We start from the raw sequence: 19350 nt of genomic DNA on the forward strand, positions 1-19350 counted from the left end.
ATGCCTTTGACTGGCACAGAGAAGTTGAGCAGGGGAGGTGGCACTGGCCAATTCAGAGGAAGGGGAAACGGCATTGCCAGGAACGGTGGGATTACAGAACGAGATGGCATTGCCAGGAACGTTGGGATTACAGAAGGAGATGGCATTGCCAGGAACGGTGGGATTACAGAAGGAGATGGCATTGCCAGGAACGGTGGGATTACAGAAGGAGATGGCATTGCCAGGAACGGTGGGATTACAGAAGGAGATGGCATTGCCAGGAACGGTGGGATTACAGAAGGAGATGGCATTGCCAGGAACGGTGGGATTACAGAAGGAGATGGCATTGCCAGGAACAGTGGGATTACAGAAGGAGATGGCATTGCCAGGAACGATGGGATTACAGAACGAGATGGCATTGCCAGGAACGGTGGGATTACAGAACGAGATGGCATTGCCAGGAACGGTGGGATTACAGAAGGAGACGGCATTGCCAGGAATGGTGGGATTACAGAACGAGACGGCATTGCTCGTAATGGTAGGATTACAGAAGGAGATGACATTGCCAGGAACGAAGGGATTACAGAAGGAGATGACATTGCCAGGAATGATAGGATTACAGGAGGAGATGGCATTGCCATGATTGTTAGGATTTAAGGAAACAGCAGTGCCAGGAACGGTAGGATTAAAGAAGACAGCATTGCCATGAACGGTAGGATTAAAGGAGACAGCATTGCCAGGAACGGTAGGATTACAGAAGGAGATGACATTGCCAGGAACGGTGGGATTACAGAAGGAGATAACATTTCCAGGAACGGTGGGATTACAGAAGGAGATGGCATTGCTAGGAACAGTGGATTACAGAAGGAGATGGCATTGCCAGGAACGGTGGGATTACAGAAGGAGATGACATTGCCAGGAATGATGGGATTACCGAAGGAGATGGCATTGCCAGGAACGGTGGAATTACAGGAGATGGCATTGCCAGGAATGGTGGGATTACAGAACGAGATGGCATTGCTTGGAATGGTAGGATTACAGAAGGAGATAGCACTGACCAGTACTGAAGAATTGAAGCAGGAAAGGTGGCATTGCCCAAAACAGTGAGGTTATAGCAGGAGAGATAGCATTGATTGGTACAGAAGGGTTTGGGTAGCGGAGATGGTACTGACCAATACAGTGAGACTTACAAAGATTTCATTAACTACAGTGGGGTTGGCAGTTTGGAAATGGTATTGACCTGTACGTTGGAGTTTGGATCAGGGAGATGGCAATGACTGGTAAAATCAAGCTGGGAAAAGAGGACATGACATTGGTAATGTAGTAAGTAGTACAAACACATTCAAACAAAAACAAAATCACATATTCTTTGGTCTTTCATAATTTTCTTTTCTAATAAATTCTATTCCATCTCCTGGTAAAGGAGATTCAATAGTGGGAAATATCCAAAATATATGCCATTTTGATCCAAACACAGAGAGAAAATTGAGCTTTCCGCCAAGATCATATGCATATATATTATGAGTTCTTTCATGGGTGACCTGTCCGTAATACACGTGTTTAGCATGGTAAATCATCAGAATTGTTAGTAAAATGAAAAACACAGATGCCAGCAAGCAGATGAATGATGCTGTTGTAGTGTACAAACTCAACTGTCCAGTCATGAAACATATCAGAGGGAAGATGAAGTAGATAACATTCCAGAATGAAAATCCTCCAAGGACATAACTCCAGGTGAACTCAAAGCCCATGACGATAGCAAACATTGTACCGAGCCAGACGTAGAAGATGAGTAGCAAGTAGTGGCCGTAGTTAAAGTAGCCGATACACTTGCCAGTGAACATACAGTGGTGGTCACGCTTGAGAATACATTTGTTACATGTTCTGCAGTGGAATGCACGAGGAGGAGAATTTGCCTCACATATTGTACAATAGTACCAACCTGTTGAAATAACAAAAGAAAATATTTGTAAACATATATACATAATGTACTAGTTTAAAAATAAACATGTTTCAGAAAAAACTTTTGTCTCAACATTAGGCCAAGAAATACATTGTTAATAACTTTGATAATTGTACATATATACAAGAGTTTTATTCACATTAAAGAATTTGTAACTTTGCAGCTTTAACAGTAAACAATTTATATAAGTGTATATATATATATCATTTCCTGGTGTTAGAAATACTTCAATACACATGTAATTTAGAATTTCATGTAATTATAAATTTTTCCTGTCCTGCTTTGTAAGTGTGATAATTCTAATCAAAATGCAAATATAGATGTATACACTCAACTGTATGTCTCCAAATAACAAATCCAATCTTAATTAACAATATGTTAACATCATAGATGTTGGGATCAAAATGACACCTTTTGGGGAATGTAACCCTACTACTGGGCATCTACAGATTCGCAGGTTTAAATGATTTCTCAGCTCAAGGCCAAATATACATGACAAAAAGTATTTGTGACCTGTGTATATGTTTGACTGAGGCCTCATAAAAGTAAATGCTCCCTGTAGAGATATTATTTTCATTCAAATCCCTTTTGGAAGAACAGGGTTGACCGTTACTGGAAAGTGATTTTTGGCATACAGATATTGGAATCATAGACTTCTTTTTGGATTTGCTTCATTTTGAAAATTAAACCTCACTACTTCTTTGTAATCAATCTCATCAAAGAGTGCTCTGGACTAAATTGAAAAAAAAATCCTACAAAATTATTAAGAAACTTCCGTGTTCAGTTTGCCAGTACAAATACATATTGCAATAAATGTGCGTAATTGTTACATAGTTCAGGTTATCTCCCTTCTGCCAAGTGCTACGAATATTGTGTATAGTCCTTACATGATGCAAGTGTATCATATTAAAAGCAATTATCAGTACCAAAACATTCTGGGTATCTAGAGTTTTATCAGCAATCGCTGATACTATTGGACTTGAGACGTATCTTGGTTTCAGTAGTTCAGATCAATAATTTCATTAAAATGCAGTTTGTACCCGGCTTTAACAGTGTCGGTAGAATCTTTCCAACAGTTGACGTATTAGTTGAGCAGATTTTCCACATTCGACCGATAACGTTGAAGTAGATAAAGCATGCATACAGATGATACATGCAGATTTTTGCAAACCCAACATTGTATGTCTCGATCAGCCATGGGAGAACCATAAATTTTCCATACATAAGGCCAGAATGAATCATGATCTGTGCGTATATAATAGATAAGGTATCAAACAAATTATTTGGTTTGATTCTCTTCCAAATCGAACCCATCTTCTTGACTGACGTTCTTGGAATATAAGAGGGGTGTATTGTTGTGAGATTTCATCGCAATCTTGGTAGAAGTGCACATTGCCACAAGCTTGTGTTTCTATCGTTGACTAAAACATTGTAAAGATACAGATGTTTTGTAAGTCGTCTGGTTTCATAAATGTTAGTAAAGTCTAGCTATTTTATTAATATATTACATTTTTGAGCTAATTGAACTTTTAAAATTTCAGTCCTTTACGGTTCTACGTAAATGTTCTTGTTTTGAAGTACAAGGTCCGAGATACTGCAACAGTGTGCCATGACAGCCTCGCTAAATACAGTAACGCTTCATATTGTATTGGCGTTAAATGAAAAACTGATGGTATGATCGACAAGTCTGGGCACAGTGAAACATCATAAATCTGTTGATAACATTATGTGTTATTTGCGACATTGTAGACTACTGCATTAACGCATGTTTCTGTTTTAGTTTAGAGTAAAAAAACTAACTATGCTTTTAAGAATCGGGCTCTAATCATCAGACGCAAATAGTCGATAAACTTACCGACCGAAGTGTGATTTAATGTGTTGTTTACATCGTATAAATACGTTTTCTACTTACCATTGTATCAAAGACAAAGGTACCATTGTGGATGGGTGGAGTTTTTATTTATTTTCAGTCATTTAAATATAAAATACATTGTGGACTATCACGCCCATGCACTTCCGGATCAGGTATATGTGCTTCCGGGGTAATCTGTTGCAACCGGCATCGTGGTGACTGCAATTACAATCTGTTCGTGAGGTGGCGTATATAAATAGCAGCATTCAGATCAAGAAAACGAAACTAGACTATATTCCACTACCGTTGGCAAAGTTGATTCTAAAAGATGTCGGAACCTGCGGTACCACCCCAGGCCGGTGGAGACAACACCACAGACGGTGTGCCGAAAGTGAAGACTGAAAAGGAATTGAAAAAGGAGAGGGCCAACCAGCAGAAACTGGAAAAGTATAAAGCAAAACAGGAAAAACTCAAACAGCAGCAAGAAAAGGAGAAGGATAAAACGAAAGAGGATGAGGTATATACAAAATTACACAACAATTGATTATTTACAGGGATATCATTATCAGATGGTCTACAAGTTTCTCCGCTAATTTAGTATCCTCAATCTCCTCATAGAATATCTGTTTATTGTGCCTAACTTGACATTTAATGAAGCCTTAATATGAAACCGACAAAGCCTGATTCAGTGCAGTGTCAAGATGGTGGATCTGTTGTGAAAAAGTTAAATTAACTGTTTTTGGTTAAACCTGTGACTGTATTCACAATACCATTTACATATACAGATCTTCAAGGTTGAATGAAAACAAATCATTTATTTTTTATATCAAGAAATTTTATAAGCTGTTCATTTTACCGTTATGCAATGAGATGTTCTCTAATTGAAGTAATTAGTGCTTTATTATAACTTTCTATTGATTAATTTAAATGTGATACATTTCCTGTTATATTTTAATCATAAGCATGCTGATCTGAACATTAAGAATGTTATAACCCCGCCTCATTTATTTTAATGGAAGGCTGGCAAAAAATGTCCATGTAAGGTTCCCTTTCTATTGTGTTTCTTCACAAATCAACATCATCACTTCGTCCATTTCTTTAGGAATTTAGATGAAATCTTCCACAAAGTTCAACCAGGACAACACCCTGTATGAGCTTGTGTTTAGGGGTTCTAAGGTGATCATTTTATTTAGATTAAAACACAAAATGTAGCTGAAATTTTGTGGGAATGTTAAGAAACTGAAATGGGAGGTATTTCTTGCCTTTATTACTGAAATATTCCAATCTTCAAATCATTTAATAACTGTTCTTACTATTACTGTTGTTATGTCCTATATAGGTCTTTATAGTCAGGTGGCTGTTAAGGCCCATGAGCCTTATTTCTGGAAATTGCCCAAATTTCAATCAAGAAATTCAATTCATCTATCCTTGTATGCCGATTTGAAAGTTGAACGAAATAAAAATGTAGTCTCTCCCTAGCTAACAAGGAGTTTGTACCTGATTTTCGTTTCATCGCGGATATCATTGTTTGGAGAATTAATTTTTTATAATTTTATCTCTGCTTAATTGTTGTTAATACAATTTGAACAGAAATTAATAAATTGCTGATGAGTTTCCATTTTGTGACAAACACAGCAATGGACATGTTTCAAAAACTGTCCTATCATTGTGAAGCTGATAGATATGTGTATTTCGTTCTCAGTGGTCAGTGTTGGGCAAGGTACCCTGATAGCTTTGGATAGCATGCAGTGGATCTCCCACATGTTTTTCATTGAATAATTAAGCTATGAAGACACCCTGCCTGAACATTCCCAGGGCTTTTGACAACATAATAAAGCAAGTAAACGTAGTTAGATGTGTTTTATACTGCTATTAAATATGTCGAAAAAAAAGAAATCGGCAGTCTTGACAACATTTAATGTAACTGTAACAGTATCATTAGTTAAATGGTTTGATAATATGAAGAATTATCATCTGTGTCTTTTTCTTAATTACATTTGAACTTCATAGAATACAGATAATCCTTTTTAACATGAAGGACTGTTATTTATCATTTTAAATTGTCTAGTGTTTTTTCCAAAACTGATTATATTTTGAATGATCACCTGGAAATAGCTGTGATTATCAGAACATTTCTTTAACAATTGAATAGCCGGATGCCTGAACCAACATTTAAAAGAAGGAAAATGTCTGTAATTCTAATCCACATACAATGATGACATGCATTTCACATCATCAGCTACACAAGAAACCTCAGAGATATCCTGGGAGTCCTGATAGCTTCCTGTACTGTTCAGTCCTGGGAGATCACATACATCATTACTACAAGTGTTTATCTTGAGAGGAATGCTATCTGGATTAAGTAATATTGGATTGCCATTCTTGATGTTGAAGCTATTGTCTTTCTCTGACATCAGTATAGATGTATTTTCATTTTCATTTGCAGCTGTTGTAACATTCCCTTGTAGTATTCCATCATTTGGGCTTAAAGTTTCTGGTTCCCTTTCACGAAATGTGTTTTCATCCTCATTGTTTGAATATGTAGACATGTTGCAGCTTTTTGAATTGGATTTGGATGTCAATATATTGTTCTTCTCAAACCTACTCTTGTGTCGTAACCACCAGTCTGAACACTTCTGGTGAAAGGATTTTCGTAAGGTAGGGTCAAAGTCCAATAGCTCTTTGATTTCTTGGTCCAGACTTTCACCATCAGAATTTCTGTTTCTGGTAGTAGGATTAGCTTGTTCTAATGACTTGTTTTTAACCTGTTCATCAATAAAACTTTTGGAGTCGTGTGTCTCTCTTGTTATTTTCCGTTCATTGCTTACATCTTCAGTAATGGTGTCCTCCTGTAGATTTGCCTCTATTTCATTATGGCCATGCCTCTCACCAGGATATGTACCTACATGGTTCATCTTAACTTCATCAGTGGTGTCTTCTGCTGTTTGCCTATTTTGATTAAGGGTGCTATTGCAATTATCAGAGTTTATATTGAAGAGATCTGATGGTTTTCCAAGGTAATCTTGATGCATTTCGATACGATTTGATGGAGATCTGTTTTGATCTGCAGTCGTATTAAGAGGGGATGTAATGAAATCTTGTAAAGGTTTTGTTTGATTTGGTAGAGTAGAAATTGGCGTTTTCTTTTCTTTGTCATTCAGTCCATTGATCCCTCCTTCTGTGTATTCAGTTAACTCCTGGTGTCTCTGATTACTTCTTTTGAAGTTCTTCTGTGTCTCAAAACCACATGCAGATGCCAGTCTTTTCTGGACACAGCTGTTTGTGCTATTTTTCTCAGGTAAATTATGTTCAAAACGTCCTTGATACAGTTGGTCATGGTAGTCTTTCAAACTTTCTTTAAAGGAAATTTCCATTCGCTGAAGGGGAAATGGTGATGGCGATGCTGGCTTCTCCTTTCCAAATGTTTTTTGTCTTCTGATATTTTGGTTGTTGACTTCAACTGAAGTCATTCCAGACAATTGTGAAAATTCCTGGTGTGGAACAGACAAGTTCCCATCGATGAAAGGAGGGCAGCTACTGGATGTCTGGGATAATTTTGCTCCCAAATAAGAGGTCTGGTCCACAGGATGTGGTGTCATAATTCTGTATTGTTTTAACATTTGGTGAAAAAGTTCTGCTGATGATTGGCAGTCAGTATGTGGATAGAGCTGATGGAATGGATGTAATCTAAACACGTTGTCTAATGGGAATGATGGAGGTTGGTCATCTGTTGTGGTAAAATTAGTCGATGTTTTTGGGAAATTCTCGGGAAATGGAGCTCTACTGAATGTTTGTTTTGGACTTTGTAGATCTGATTCTGTTTCAGTTGTACTATTTTCATGTGTAGTTGTTGCTTGACCAGGTTTCGTTTGTGTCCTCAGGTGAGCAGTGTCTGTACACGCCGATGTGAAACCATTTCTATACCGGTATAAGTGTTCCATTCTAGGTTGATTTGACAAGGCATTGAGGTTAGTTCTGTATCCTTGACTGGAAATGGCTTTTCCATGTTGAATAAAGCTGTTCTGGGGATGATTACCTGTCAAGGTTTCATCACTAAATCTTTGTTCTGTGTAATAATCAGGAAAAGGCCTGCTACTTTCGGTCTGTGGTGTTTCATTAATTTTGTTGACATTGGTGCTGAGAAGTAAAGTTTGTTCATCAAGTAGTAATTTGTTTACAAATGATTGTGTATTCAGAAGGCCCCTAGCAGAAATCAATTGATGTTTTGGTGTTCCTCTTCCTGCATTTATAGCATTTGTCATCATGTTTTGTGTACTTGTCATTAAATTTAGGGTATCTGTCATCAAGTTTGGTGTACCTGTCTTTGGTGTGTCTGATAGCCTGGTTGGTGTACCTGTCATCAAAGGTGGTGTAATTGATATCTGGTTTGGTGCATTTTCTTGCAAATTTGGTTCTTTTCTTAGACTTCGTAAAGCTGCTCTAGAATTTGTCCACAGTTCCTCTTGTACCTGATTTGATGCAGAAGTTTGTGAAGTGGAAACTTTTTGTGTGATATGAGTCATTGTCTCATCATCTTCATTTTCCTCACTTAATAAGTATTCTGCACAGTTCACCTTTCTTTGTGTTGCTAGTGCGATGACTTCTGGATCCACATAAGTCAATGAAGTTGGTGTCAGTTTGGAAAGATGTGATGGATAAATATTGAATCGCCGCTTTTCAGTGTCAAAGTCTGTAAAAAGCGGCAGTTTTTTGTAAAAACGTGAAGATATCAAATCCTCCTGCAATTCTTGGATCTGTTTGTTATTCATGGCAGTACTTGAAAATCTCTTAGTTTTCTCTTTTGTGACTGTTCCGCCTCTACATGTGATAGTATGAGGAAGGCTGTAGAACTTTCCATTGGGCTGTATGCTGTTTAAGTATTTTTTGAAGATGTTGTATACAGAATAATTTTTTCCAGTATTATAAAGCTTTATCTCCTCTACAGAAAGAATGCTATCTTTATCTTTATATGATGGCCCAGCTCCCTTTAAATTTCCAAAGAACTCAATGAAATCTCCACCTTTGTCTGACTCAAGAAGGTACTGATTAGTCATCAACAAACTGTGTGCCTCTACTGTCTCTACACCAAACACAAAGGTATTCAATGCAAAAACAGCACGTAGGAGTCCTTCTGGCGAGTCCAAGTCCAGAAAATATCTATCCCACAAATGATTCCTCTGATCAGATTGATCTGCAGAGCTCACGTTGACATGTTTTCTGTATGTTGTTTTGTAAGCTGCTTTTCGAAACTGAAGAAAATTTTCATCATGATGGTTCAAAAAATTCAGATGTGGACATTTAAGGTTGCTGATTAAATGAGCAGCCAGACCTCGGTAAATATTTTGGGCTGATTCTTTCTTAAATTCCGCACCATCTCCACGTCTCATGTTGTTAACAAAGTCTTTTAAATAATTGTCTAGTTGTTTTGGCATTACAAGCTCCAGATTGTCAGCTGTTGGAATTGGTGGTTCTCCAAGTCGTCTCTGCTGGTTTGCCTTTCTCGTCCATATATTCCAAGCATTCATGGCCCATTTGCTGTATATAGCCCAAGACTTAGGGACATGAGGAATCCCTTCTGGTTTTTGATCATCCATCTCCTGGGGAAAAAATAATCGAAATTTTACTGCAGATAAAGTATTCACACCTGATCGGGGATGTGAAATCAGTACAATGGTTTATCTAGGTAATGGCTATGTAATGTTGATTAAACAATATATCATCTGTTGTTAGATTTTAACCTTTAAAGCTGGTAATGGGGGCTAACTTACACATGTATCACAAGCACTGAAATTGTATCACAGAGTTAACAGCAGTCTGTATTTATCATTAGAAATATGGACACATATCAGACGTGTTGTTTATCAGTTACAAGAAAGGATGGAAACATTTTGTGTTTCTAAACTGAAAATAACTATTGTATTTGAAGACAATGGAATCCATAAAAAGTTGTAAACACATAGAGGTTTTTTAGGTCACCTGAGACAATGTCTCATGGTGACCTATTGCAATCACCTTTTTCTGGTGTCGTGCATACTTCTCAAAAACCCTTGAACCGATTTCAATGAAATTTTGCAGAAAACTTTCCTGGTCATAGAGGGACCAAAAAAGTGAATTATTCATTCCCCACCCCAAAGGGGTCTGAGGGCAGGGCCAAAAGTGTCAATTGACTCAAATTTCAAAAATCTTTTTCTCAGTACCCAGATATGGTAGAATCAAATGCTCTTCATGGATGGCCTCAGGGTCTCACATTTCCCGGAGGGGTTAAATATTACTATAGTTTAAATAGGAAAAATACATTTTTGAGTATAATTTGTTTAATTTTCATTGGCAATATTGGTTAAAATTATGAGCAAAGGATGACGGCTAGATGGTATTGATCCTGACTAGTCCCCAGGGTCTGATGAGTGGGGCCAAAATTGGTCAGACTTGAATTTCAAAAACTTTCTTCTTAACAACCAGGTTTGGTAGAATCAAATTCTCTTCATCGATGGAAGCATCTTAAGGTGCTTTACCAAAATGGGTCTCACTTTTCTCCCTGTTGAGGAGGTTAACTTCACTGTAATTTTCATGGAAAAATTCCATTTTTGAGTATAATGTTGTTTATTTCTTCACTGGAAATAACTGTATTGTTAGTATAGGATGACAGTTTTGACACTGACTTACTATTATCAGTGTCACAGTTTTGTTTTTGATGACACTTGAAAGCTACTTACCATTTAAGCTCTATGCTCAATATTGGTGTCACAGGTGACCCTCAAGGTTCCAAGGCCCCTTGTTTTAAAAAATTATTGAGTTGTTAGTGGTATTTAAAGACTTGGAGACTTTTAGTGGATTATTGGACAGGTAGGGAATATTAGGGGATTTGTAGACAGTTTGGGCCCATTAAGGGATTTGTAGACAGGGAACATTAGGGAACTTGTAAACAGTTAGTGCCCATTAAGAGATCTGGAGACAGGTAGAGAACATTAAGGAATTTATAGCAGGTAGAGATCATTAGGAATTCATAGACAGGTAGAGAACATTTTGTTATTTGAAGACAGGTATTGGAACCATTTGGGAATTTGTAGACAGTTTGGGAACATTAGGGAATTTGTAGACATGTAGGGAACAGTAGGTTATTTTTAGCCAGGTAAGGACCATAAGGGGATTTGTAGACAGGAAGTGTCCATTAGGGAATTTGTAGACAGGTGAGGAGACGAAGCTATCTATAGACAAATTGGGACCATGACATTATGTTTCTGCAGTGACTAGGGAGGTAATTGTATAAGACATAATACCAGTATTTCTGCCAATACCGTTTTCTCTTATCATTGATAAATGGAAGTAATTACTGCCCATGATAACGACACATACCTTAGTGGAAGATTTTTATGAAGATTGTTCATAGCCGGAAAAGAGGGTGCAGAAGGGGGTTATTCAAATAGACATTTTGCTTTTATTTTGTGTGTGATTTTTTTCAAGCTTTATACGTCATTTGTCTAAGATTTAACAAATCTTAACGGAATTCAATTGCACCAGAATTTTTTTTAACCTGACCTTATAATTTATCTCTGATCTGGTTTTGTTTAAAAGTCATTGAAAGAATGGCATGTCTTTATCAGACACCTACGTCATACTAAACATCACCAGTTATATGAGTATTGAACTGTCACCCACACTAAACATCACCAGTAATATGAGTATTGAACTGTCACCCTTTATTAGGATATATTGATACTGGCCTGTAATGTTATACTGGAACTAACTATAAACTTGAATCATTTGAGCAATCAGTATTTACTTAGTGTTCCAAGTCAATGGGTGTGTTTATAGATTATACTAATTGGTGAGTTTTTATTTCAGAAATATGTTTATAAAAGTATGTAAAATCGTTCACATCAATTTTATCATATTTTCTGGAGTTTTGTTTTCTCAAAATCCATTTAAATTTCATGTTTTCTACCTACTTTTGAATTGATATATGCTAAATCACTAGCTTTTGTCTTGATTGGAGTTCTTTACCATATATCCCATCTACAAGCAAAATTTGGTTGCTAAAGTAGGTATACTTTTTAATATCTTCTCAACTTTAATGTGGAAGGATGTTATAAACCAAATTTTCTGACACCCAAGGATGCTCTAGGCCAGACTTGGTAAAATAAAAAATCCTTGTTCACATAATCCAAACAGAGGGACCTTCAGATTTACCATAACCTCTCTTTCACCTTTTCGGCCATAAGGTGGTGCAGACCCTACTTGTGTACAAAATGAAGTACATTTTACCTGGATTCACTAACACAAATACAGTTGAGTCAAAACCCTTAATCTAAACAGAAGGAGGTTTTACAAGATTTAGACCTTTTTATCCTATTGGGCCCAGCTCCTTCTTTAGATTGAAAATAACTTTTCTTTACTAAAAAGTGCTTATACAAAAATTTTTCGTGACTCCTTTTTTGTAACACATGGATTTACAGATTCAGTACCATTTCCCAATTGGGACCCATCATTCAGTGTTTTCCCTATTGGGTCCTAACACTCAGTATGTTACCCTGGCTTTAATGGGCTCAGGCCCTCAATTTATACAAAATAAAATCTTTTTCACCAAAGGTGAATTTACACTGATTCTCGTCAAAATGCCATCATCCGAACAGAAGAAAAGTTTTTAAAAATTACCTCTGTTTCCCCTTTTCAGCATAACCTCTTTTTTCTCATGGGGCCAGACTCTTGTTTTATACAAAATGAATTGTCTTCACCTAATGTGCCCTAGGGCCATATTTGGTCAAAATCCAATTTGGCAGCCAGATAAACAGACGGCTCACCACTACATAAGCTCACTAGAGCCAGAAGAGCTATATAGAATACACACATATTTTCACATACTTACCTGGACAGCTGGTGTTGGAAGCCTGTGTTTTAACTGTTCAGCTGGACTTCTCTGTAAAGCATATCTTCAGCTTTTTGGTGTCTGATACGATGATAATTTGTCCTTTGTTCTGGTGACCGCTGGTCAGATGTGACTACCTGAGCTGGTCCCTTTTTCACACCTTTCAAACAAGTGTTGATATCATTTACAGACTTTTTTAAAATCTTTTGAAGTCCTGAACACAATCTCAGCTATGTCCATCCTTTAACCTATCAAGCAATCTGTTTTTTTGAAAATGTCCAGAGCTGTGTGGGATAAAGAATCAACTTTGTTGTAATTGTAGAGTACCATTAAAAACCCACACAACACAAGTAGATATGTGGTTAGTGCAGAGAGCATTTCCACCATCACACAAGTGTCTCTGACTGTGTCCCTCCCTGTAGTGAGGTACAGCTCTAGGTCTGGTCAACACCAAAGGCTGGGGCACTCAGGGAGCTAGCACCTGCTGGTATGTGATTATGATGGAGCTGAGCAGCTCCTAAAACCTGGACTGGATAGATTGTGTTTTTCACCCAATATTTAAAAAGTGTACTCTTAAGTGAACAATTTATAATAATCTGTTAAATGATCAAAATGGTGAACTGTAAACTGTGGCTAACCCTGCATTTGGTGCTGGGGATAAAATTATGCTGATAGCTATATCAATAAGTTAGATGTTTCTCTTTGAGTTCCCAATAATAAAATGAAAAACAGAAAAACGGAATTAAAACTACATGAGAAATAAAAGAAATGTTATGCACATGTCTTGGTCAATTGGTCAGTCATTGGTCAGCCTATACTAAACCTGAATAACAAGTCACACTTCTACCCATGATGTACAAATTACATGATACATATTTATGCCTAATATGGGCTTGCTCTATACGATAGGACACTGTAAACATAGGTTGACTATACATATACAAACATAGGCCAAAACGAAAGTACACATTATGAACACTCACACAAACGACTGGATGTTGCACCTCACATTACAAATTACATAAACCATATAACGTTTAATTGTGTTTCTTTTCGATATAATAACATGTTTCTCATTAGGATATTGGCATGTTGAAGCTCTGTATTGCATTGTCATTGGTTTGTACAATACAGTAATGCAATGAGAAGTATACCATACATGTAGTTATTCTGCAAGGCAACACTACCTCGGACTTTAAGACAGGGGATGGCTTATTACACAAAGACAAAATAGTATTTGTTGTAATACAATGGTCTTATCTGGGATTCCAGTCCCTCCAGACTGACACTGATGATATTTCTGACATGCAAATATTGTTCAGTGCAGATCTGACAGTTTTTGTCCAATAATGCTAAGTTATTTACTGACCAGAAGTTTTTGGTCAGTGTTTTTGGATGAGAAAACTGCCAAAGCAAGACTCAAGACGGAAGACCTGTGAATTTAACCAGGAACTAAAAGTACTGGTTACTGATGCCATCTAGATACATGGCATTGATAAAAAACATTTATATGGTGTAACAATGGACAGCCTACTTTTTTATATAAATTTCACAAAACATTAAACCATGATAATTCCTCGAAGATGTCTTGTGGTGATGATTCAACCTTCTGCTTGTTATATTGCTAACTCCACCTTTTACAATAATGATTTTACTGCTACAATTCCACTTTCCAATGAGAATTCCACCTTTTACCTCTACAATTCCACTTTTACAGTGAGAATTCCACCTTCTACCTCTACAATTCCACTTTTACAATGAGAATTCCACCTTTTACCTCTACAATTCCACTTTTACAGTGAGAATTCCACCTTTTACCTCTACAATTCCACTTTTACAGTGAGAATTCCACCTTTTACCTCTACAATTCCACTTTTACAGTGAGAATTCCACCTTTTACCTCTACAATTCAACTTTCCAATGAGAATTCCACCTTCTTCTTGGAAGTTTGTAATTGCAGTCCATATTTTACTGTTAATACTACATGGTCGGTCAGACTTCATCTTTGACTGGTATTGTAAATAGGATGATGGTTCACCAGTCTGTGTGAAACCTATTACCTAACACTGATGGTCGTCAGTAGACACACCAGGGACCAGGAGGGAGAGGGAGTTATTTATAGAACCTGTCACTTCATAGTGTCCCTTATCTGTCCCACTTAACTCCACTGAACCTTCAAATGACAGAAGAAACCTGCACACTATTTAAGTGAAACCTTAGAGTCTAAAAATTGTAACAATTTGAAATTCTTTAAATTATTAAGTCATTAAGCAGTCATAGGACTTATTGAATGGATGTGGATATGTGAAGGAGGGGAGTGGAGAGAGAAGGACGAGGAGGAGGGGGGGGAGTTATTTATTGAACCTGTCACTACATAGTGGCCCTTATCTGTTCCACTTAGCTCCACAGAACCCACCTCCAGTGATATTTTGTGTTGATAGCTGTGTTTTGAGTTTGTCTGCTGAAAGGCAGTAACAGTGAACAAAAGTTGATGTAAAAATATGATAAAAAGACAGCTATATATGTCCAAATCTTCTCATGTAAAATCATAGCTTCATATTAGAAACCTCTTTTTTATGCACAACTTAATCCTTTTCCATTCTAATTTATGCAGAAAAAAAGATTTTAATTAAAATTATAGTGTCTCTGTGAAATCAGTATATGGTTACCATAGTTGTCATTACTTTGTCCGTTTGTTTATATTATCACAGACTGGCATTTCATTTTGGTTCATGATAGACTGGATATTAGTTGGGGATATTTGTTTGTGCATGTCTTTCTGACAAACCACATGTCTTTCTGACAAACCACATGTCTTTCTGACAAACCACATGTCTTTCTGACAAACAACATGTCTTTCTGATAAACCACATGTCTCTCTGACAAATCAAATGGGTCTCTGGCAATGTCTCTCTGACAAATCAAATGGGTCTCTGGCAATGTCTCTCTGACAAATCAAATGGGTCTCTGGCAATGTCTCTCTGACAAATCAAATGGGTCTCTGGCAATGTCTCTCTGACAAATCATATGGGTCTCTGGCAATGTCTCTCTGATAAATCAAATGGGTCTCTGACAATGTCTCTCTGACAATGTCTCTCTGACAATGTCTCTCTGACAAACCACATGTCTCTCTGACAAATCAAATGGGTCTCTGACAAATCAAATGGGTCTCTAACAATGTCTCTCTGACAAACCACATGTCTCTCTGACAAACCACATGTCTCTCTGACAATGTCTCTCTGACAAATCTAATGGGACTCTGACAGTAACCTGTCCTGTTTGAAGGTTAGTTTGATGAACATTCCTAATCAACCAAAATAACATGGTGGTTCCTTTGATCAAAGCTGTTAAGTCCCCATGTCTGATAAAATGGTATTTGAAGATATCTAGGTTAATCAGGAGACCTGTGAATTAGAATTTGTTGAATATTTCTGAGAATTTAACATGTACCATGTTTATTCATAATAAGCCCATGCCAAGTGATAATTCCAGTTTAGATTTAAAGTCACATTTTTTTAAATCTGCAATGCGCCTACCCCCTGGGCATCTTACAGAATAAATATAGTTGGATGATATTTTAACATACTCTTGTCACAAGTAGATGTAAAGGTTAAGACCAGCAAACATTAAAATGTTATGAATGTTATCTTCCCTTGGTTTAGATTGCTTATCAGATCTGAAGGTCAAGGATTAAGTTTATTGGTAAAAATGGAAAATAATAATGATAGTAAAAGTTACACACTAATGTTTAGACTGTTTTTCCTTTTTGTTGATTTACAGAAGAAAAAAGAACCAAAGAAAGAAAAAGCTGCCATTATATATGACAAGCCAACCAAACCAGGAGAGAAGAAAGGTAAGAAGTCCAAAGGATCAAAGTGAGGTTATCGGTGTAGCGTAACATGGCATCTGCCTTTTGTCCGTCATCTGTCATCTCTCAACGGTTTCTTAATAACACTAGTTTTCTGGAACGATAGCGGATTTTAACCAAATTTGGTTAGAAGCATCCTTGAGGAAAGGGAATCAAGTTTTACCGGTAAAAAATAAATCTGATCGTCCTCTTTCCTTCTCGGGATGGGGCCAAAAATAGGAAATTTGGCAAATTTGAACAAATTTTTGAAAGTCCTTATTTTTCTAAAAATTCCTAATAGTTATGAACAACTACAACTGAGCATATTTTGGCCACATTTGTTAAGAAGCATCCTTAGAGGAGGGGGGAACAAATTTTATTTAAACTCTGGGTATTGTCCTCCTAGGGTCAGAGATGTAGAGCCTAATTGGGGAAATAGAGCAAATTCTTTAAAATTTTACTCCTCCTGTAGGAATGAATGGTTTTCACCATCATTTCATTTAAATGAGACATCCTGGGGAAAGTGGAAACAAGTTTTATGTAAACATGACTCTCAGCCCCCTGGGGCGGAAGGGGTGGGTCCCAAGAGAGCAAGTTCATTAATATCCAACTCCTCTGTGTGAATGACCTGATTTTCCCAAATACAGTCTGGAGCATCCATTGGTGAAGGTGAGCCAGTTTTGTATAAATGATGGGTCTTGGGCCCATGGGACAGGGCCCAATAGGGGAAAAGAGCAAATTCTTGAAAGTTGGATTTTGCCAAAATCTGGCGTGAAGTATACTTTGATGAAAGGAACTCAATTTTCTATACACAGTGAACTCTTGGATGGGAAGGGCAGGAACCATTGTAGGGAAATAGAGCAAATTCTTTTAAATCCTTCTTTTGTAGGAATTAAAAGAATTCTGTCCCTATTCAGTCTGAAGCATGAATGGTTTTCCTGACCCCTAAGGACAGATGGTTAGGGCCCAATGGGGAATAGATACAGTGTGTGTTGTGTGCCTGGATATATAGAATTTCTTTCCTGAAGTTTGGATGAAGTGATTTCAGTCAAACAAAGCCCTGTGAATGATAAATGCCCTATTGGCATCTTAATTTCTAGAAATTATTCAAATTATAATCTTATATAATCATGATCTGGGTACACAATTGTTCTTACACTACATTCTGGTTATTCTCAATTCCACACTTCCATTTAGGTAAGAGATACTACGAAAAGATGCTGTACTGTGAGTGATTTTTTTGCTCCACTAATCTTTTACTCAGTGTTAAATACATTTTTCTTCAGACACCACGGGTGCAATGCCAGACGCCTACAGTCCCCAGTATGTAGAAGCAGCATGGTACGACTGGTGGAGTAATTGTGGCTTCTTCAAACCAGAGTATGGGGTAGGTCCGTCTGTATACCTCTGTCCTGAAATATTGGAAATCAGTAAAACATATGTCACTGCTCAGCACACCTGGTTATCAGTTCTCTACTGCTGTCACTTCTCGTTTCACGGAGACACTAATTGATATGAGCATATTGATGTAAAAATATTTCTCTTTGGGATCATGGTCTCACCATACTACAAATTGAAACTGTCATCACTTTTCAGCCTATTTAATTGAAACTACACGTAATTGTGTGAATGATTTTGTGTTTCAAGGTCAAAGATCCAAACTTGATGGACAAAACATCTATGGAAAATAGAAATTAAATGTCCAGTCAGACTTGCTTGCAGTTCACGGAAAATTTTCACTAGTTTCTTATCTGTTAGTTGTTAATTAGAAATCAGCTGTATTTAGGAAGCTGTCAGTTCTGAGTCGGTACATGTTTCTAAACTCACAAAAATATATCCAAGGTTTGGCTGTCATTTCATTTTTAGTTTGTTTGAAATTGGGTTGGTTTTTGGACACATTCACGATCTTTATAATGAAGTAAACCTGTTTATTGAAGGAGTTCAGTGATTGAAGGCTTGTGTCATATCATATCATTGAATGAGTTTAGTAAATTCAATGACATGTACCAGGTATTTAAGTGTAACATTCTATTTATCATATACATGTAATTTGTGTTTGTCAGAAAAATAAGAGAAAAATCTGAATTTCTTTCCCAGTTAGACTGGCAAATTTTGAGCTGAACAGGTCCTTTTTCACTGCATGGAAAATTATATGATTTTATGAGATTTTATGAAAATGAGCCTCAGAAGTTATTATTTTTGCGAGTTTTGGCAAAGAAAAATTACAACTTAGAGATAAGTTCCATAAAATCTCATAAAATTAAAACAAAATTAAGATACTTTTTATCACATAACTTGGAAAACTTTTATTAAGACAGGATTTCAATAAAAAATATGGATGACAAAATCAAAGAGATGTAGCCATTTTATTGTGCCATTCCATACAATCTATTTCTGACTGGCATGTTACACAAGGTAGATATACACAAAAAAAAGGCAAATTTACTGGATAACAGTGAAATTCTGTGATAAAGTAGATTTATGACGTCATGCTTACAAGTTATGATGTGTCTGAAAGGAGCATATTACAGGTCAGCTGTGTGATTATTCACGTTGTCTTTGATGTTGATTTCAGGGTCGTGACATAAACAGCGTGCCATATGAGGACAAGTTTATCATCGTCATTCCTCCTCCTAATGTGACTGGCTCCCTCCATCTGGGACATGCACTGACCACAGCAGTGGAGGATTGTATCGTAAGATGGTAAGTAATTATTTGAGCTTCAAAATTACAAGAGAGATAGCTCCTCGGTCAATAATTCAGTATTCTATTTAGTTATAGTCATGTAATCATTTATATATTAATCTATTCTATCATTTCTTGTTTGTATTCTTTGACCATCTGAA

At 36.9% G+C, this 19350-nt stretch overlaps 4 protein-coding genes across 4 annotated transcripts in view; 2 read left to right on the forward strand and 2 right to left on the reverse strand.

Annotated features, from left to right (window-relative positions):
- LOC132549822 (uncharacterized protein SPEM3-like) lies at positions 1–636 on the forward strand. Its single transcript, XM_060213795.1, has one exon. It carries the CDS (start codon positions 1–3, stop codon positions 634–636), a length of 636 nt encoding a protein of 211 aa, XP_060069778.1.
- A 697-nt stretch (positions 637–1333) lies between these two features.
- LOC132549791 (probable palmitoyltransferase ZDHHC24) lies at positions 1334–3287 on the reverse strand. The gene is made up of 2 exons (XM_060213757.1): positions 2983–3287; positions 1334–1921 (listed from the first exon to the last, which is right to left on the reverse strand). Exons 1-2 carry the CDS (start codon positions 3254–3256, stop codon positions 1338–1340), a joined length of 858 nt encoding a protein of 285 aa, XP_060069740.1. The 5' UTR covers positions 3257–3287; the 3' UTR covers positions 1334–1337.
- Positions 3288–3995: 708 nt separating this feature from the next.
- The window catches only part of LOC132549762 (valine--tRNA ligase-like), a 37340-nt gene continuing 21985 nt past the window's right edge, over positions 3996–19350 (forward strand). Inside the window, exons 1-4 of the mRNA XM_060213721.1 lie at positions 3996–4311; positions 16438–16510; positions 17791–17891; positions 19080–19207. Of these exons, the coding sequence (XP_060069704.1) occupies positions 4123–4311; positions 16438–16510; positions 17791–17891; positions 19080–19207 (491 nt within the window). The 5' untranslated portion in view covers positions 3996–4122. The remainder of the gene's footprint in view (positions 4312–16437; positions 16511–17790; positions 17892–19079; positions 19208–19350) is intronic.
- On the reverse strand, positions 5993–9388 carry LOC132549787 (uncharacterized). The gene has a single exon (XM_060213752.1). The coding sequence runs from the start codon at positions 9386–9388 to the stop codon at positions 5993–5995; it is 3396 nt and encodes a 1131-aa protein (XP_060069735.1).

The sequence above is a fragment of the Ylistrum balloti genome, unplaced genomic scaffold (assembly GCF_031769215.1).
Source record: "Ylistrum balloti isolate Yb309-2 unplaced genomic scaffold, AGI_CSIRO_Ybal_v1 Utg370078, whole genome shotgun sequence".
NCBI lineage: Eukaryota > Metazoa > Mollusca > Bivalvia > Pectinida > Pectinidae > Ylistrum > Ylistrum balloti.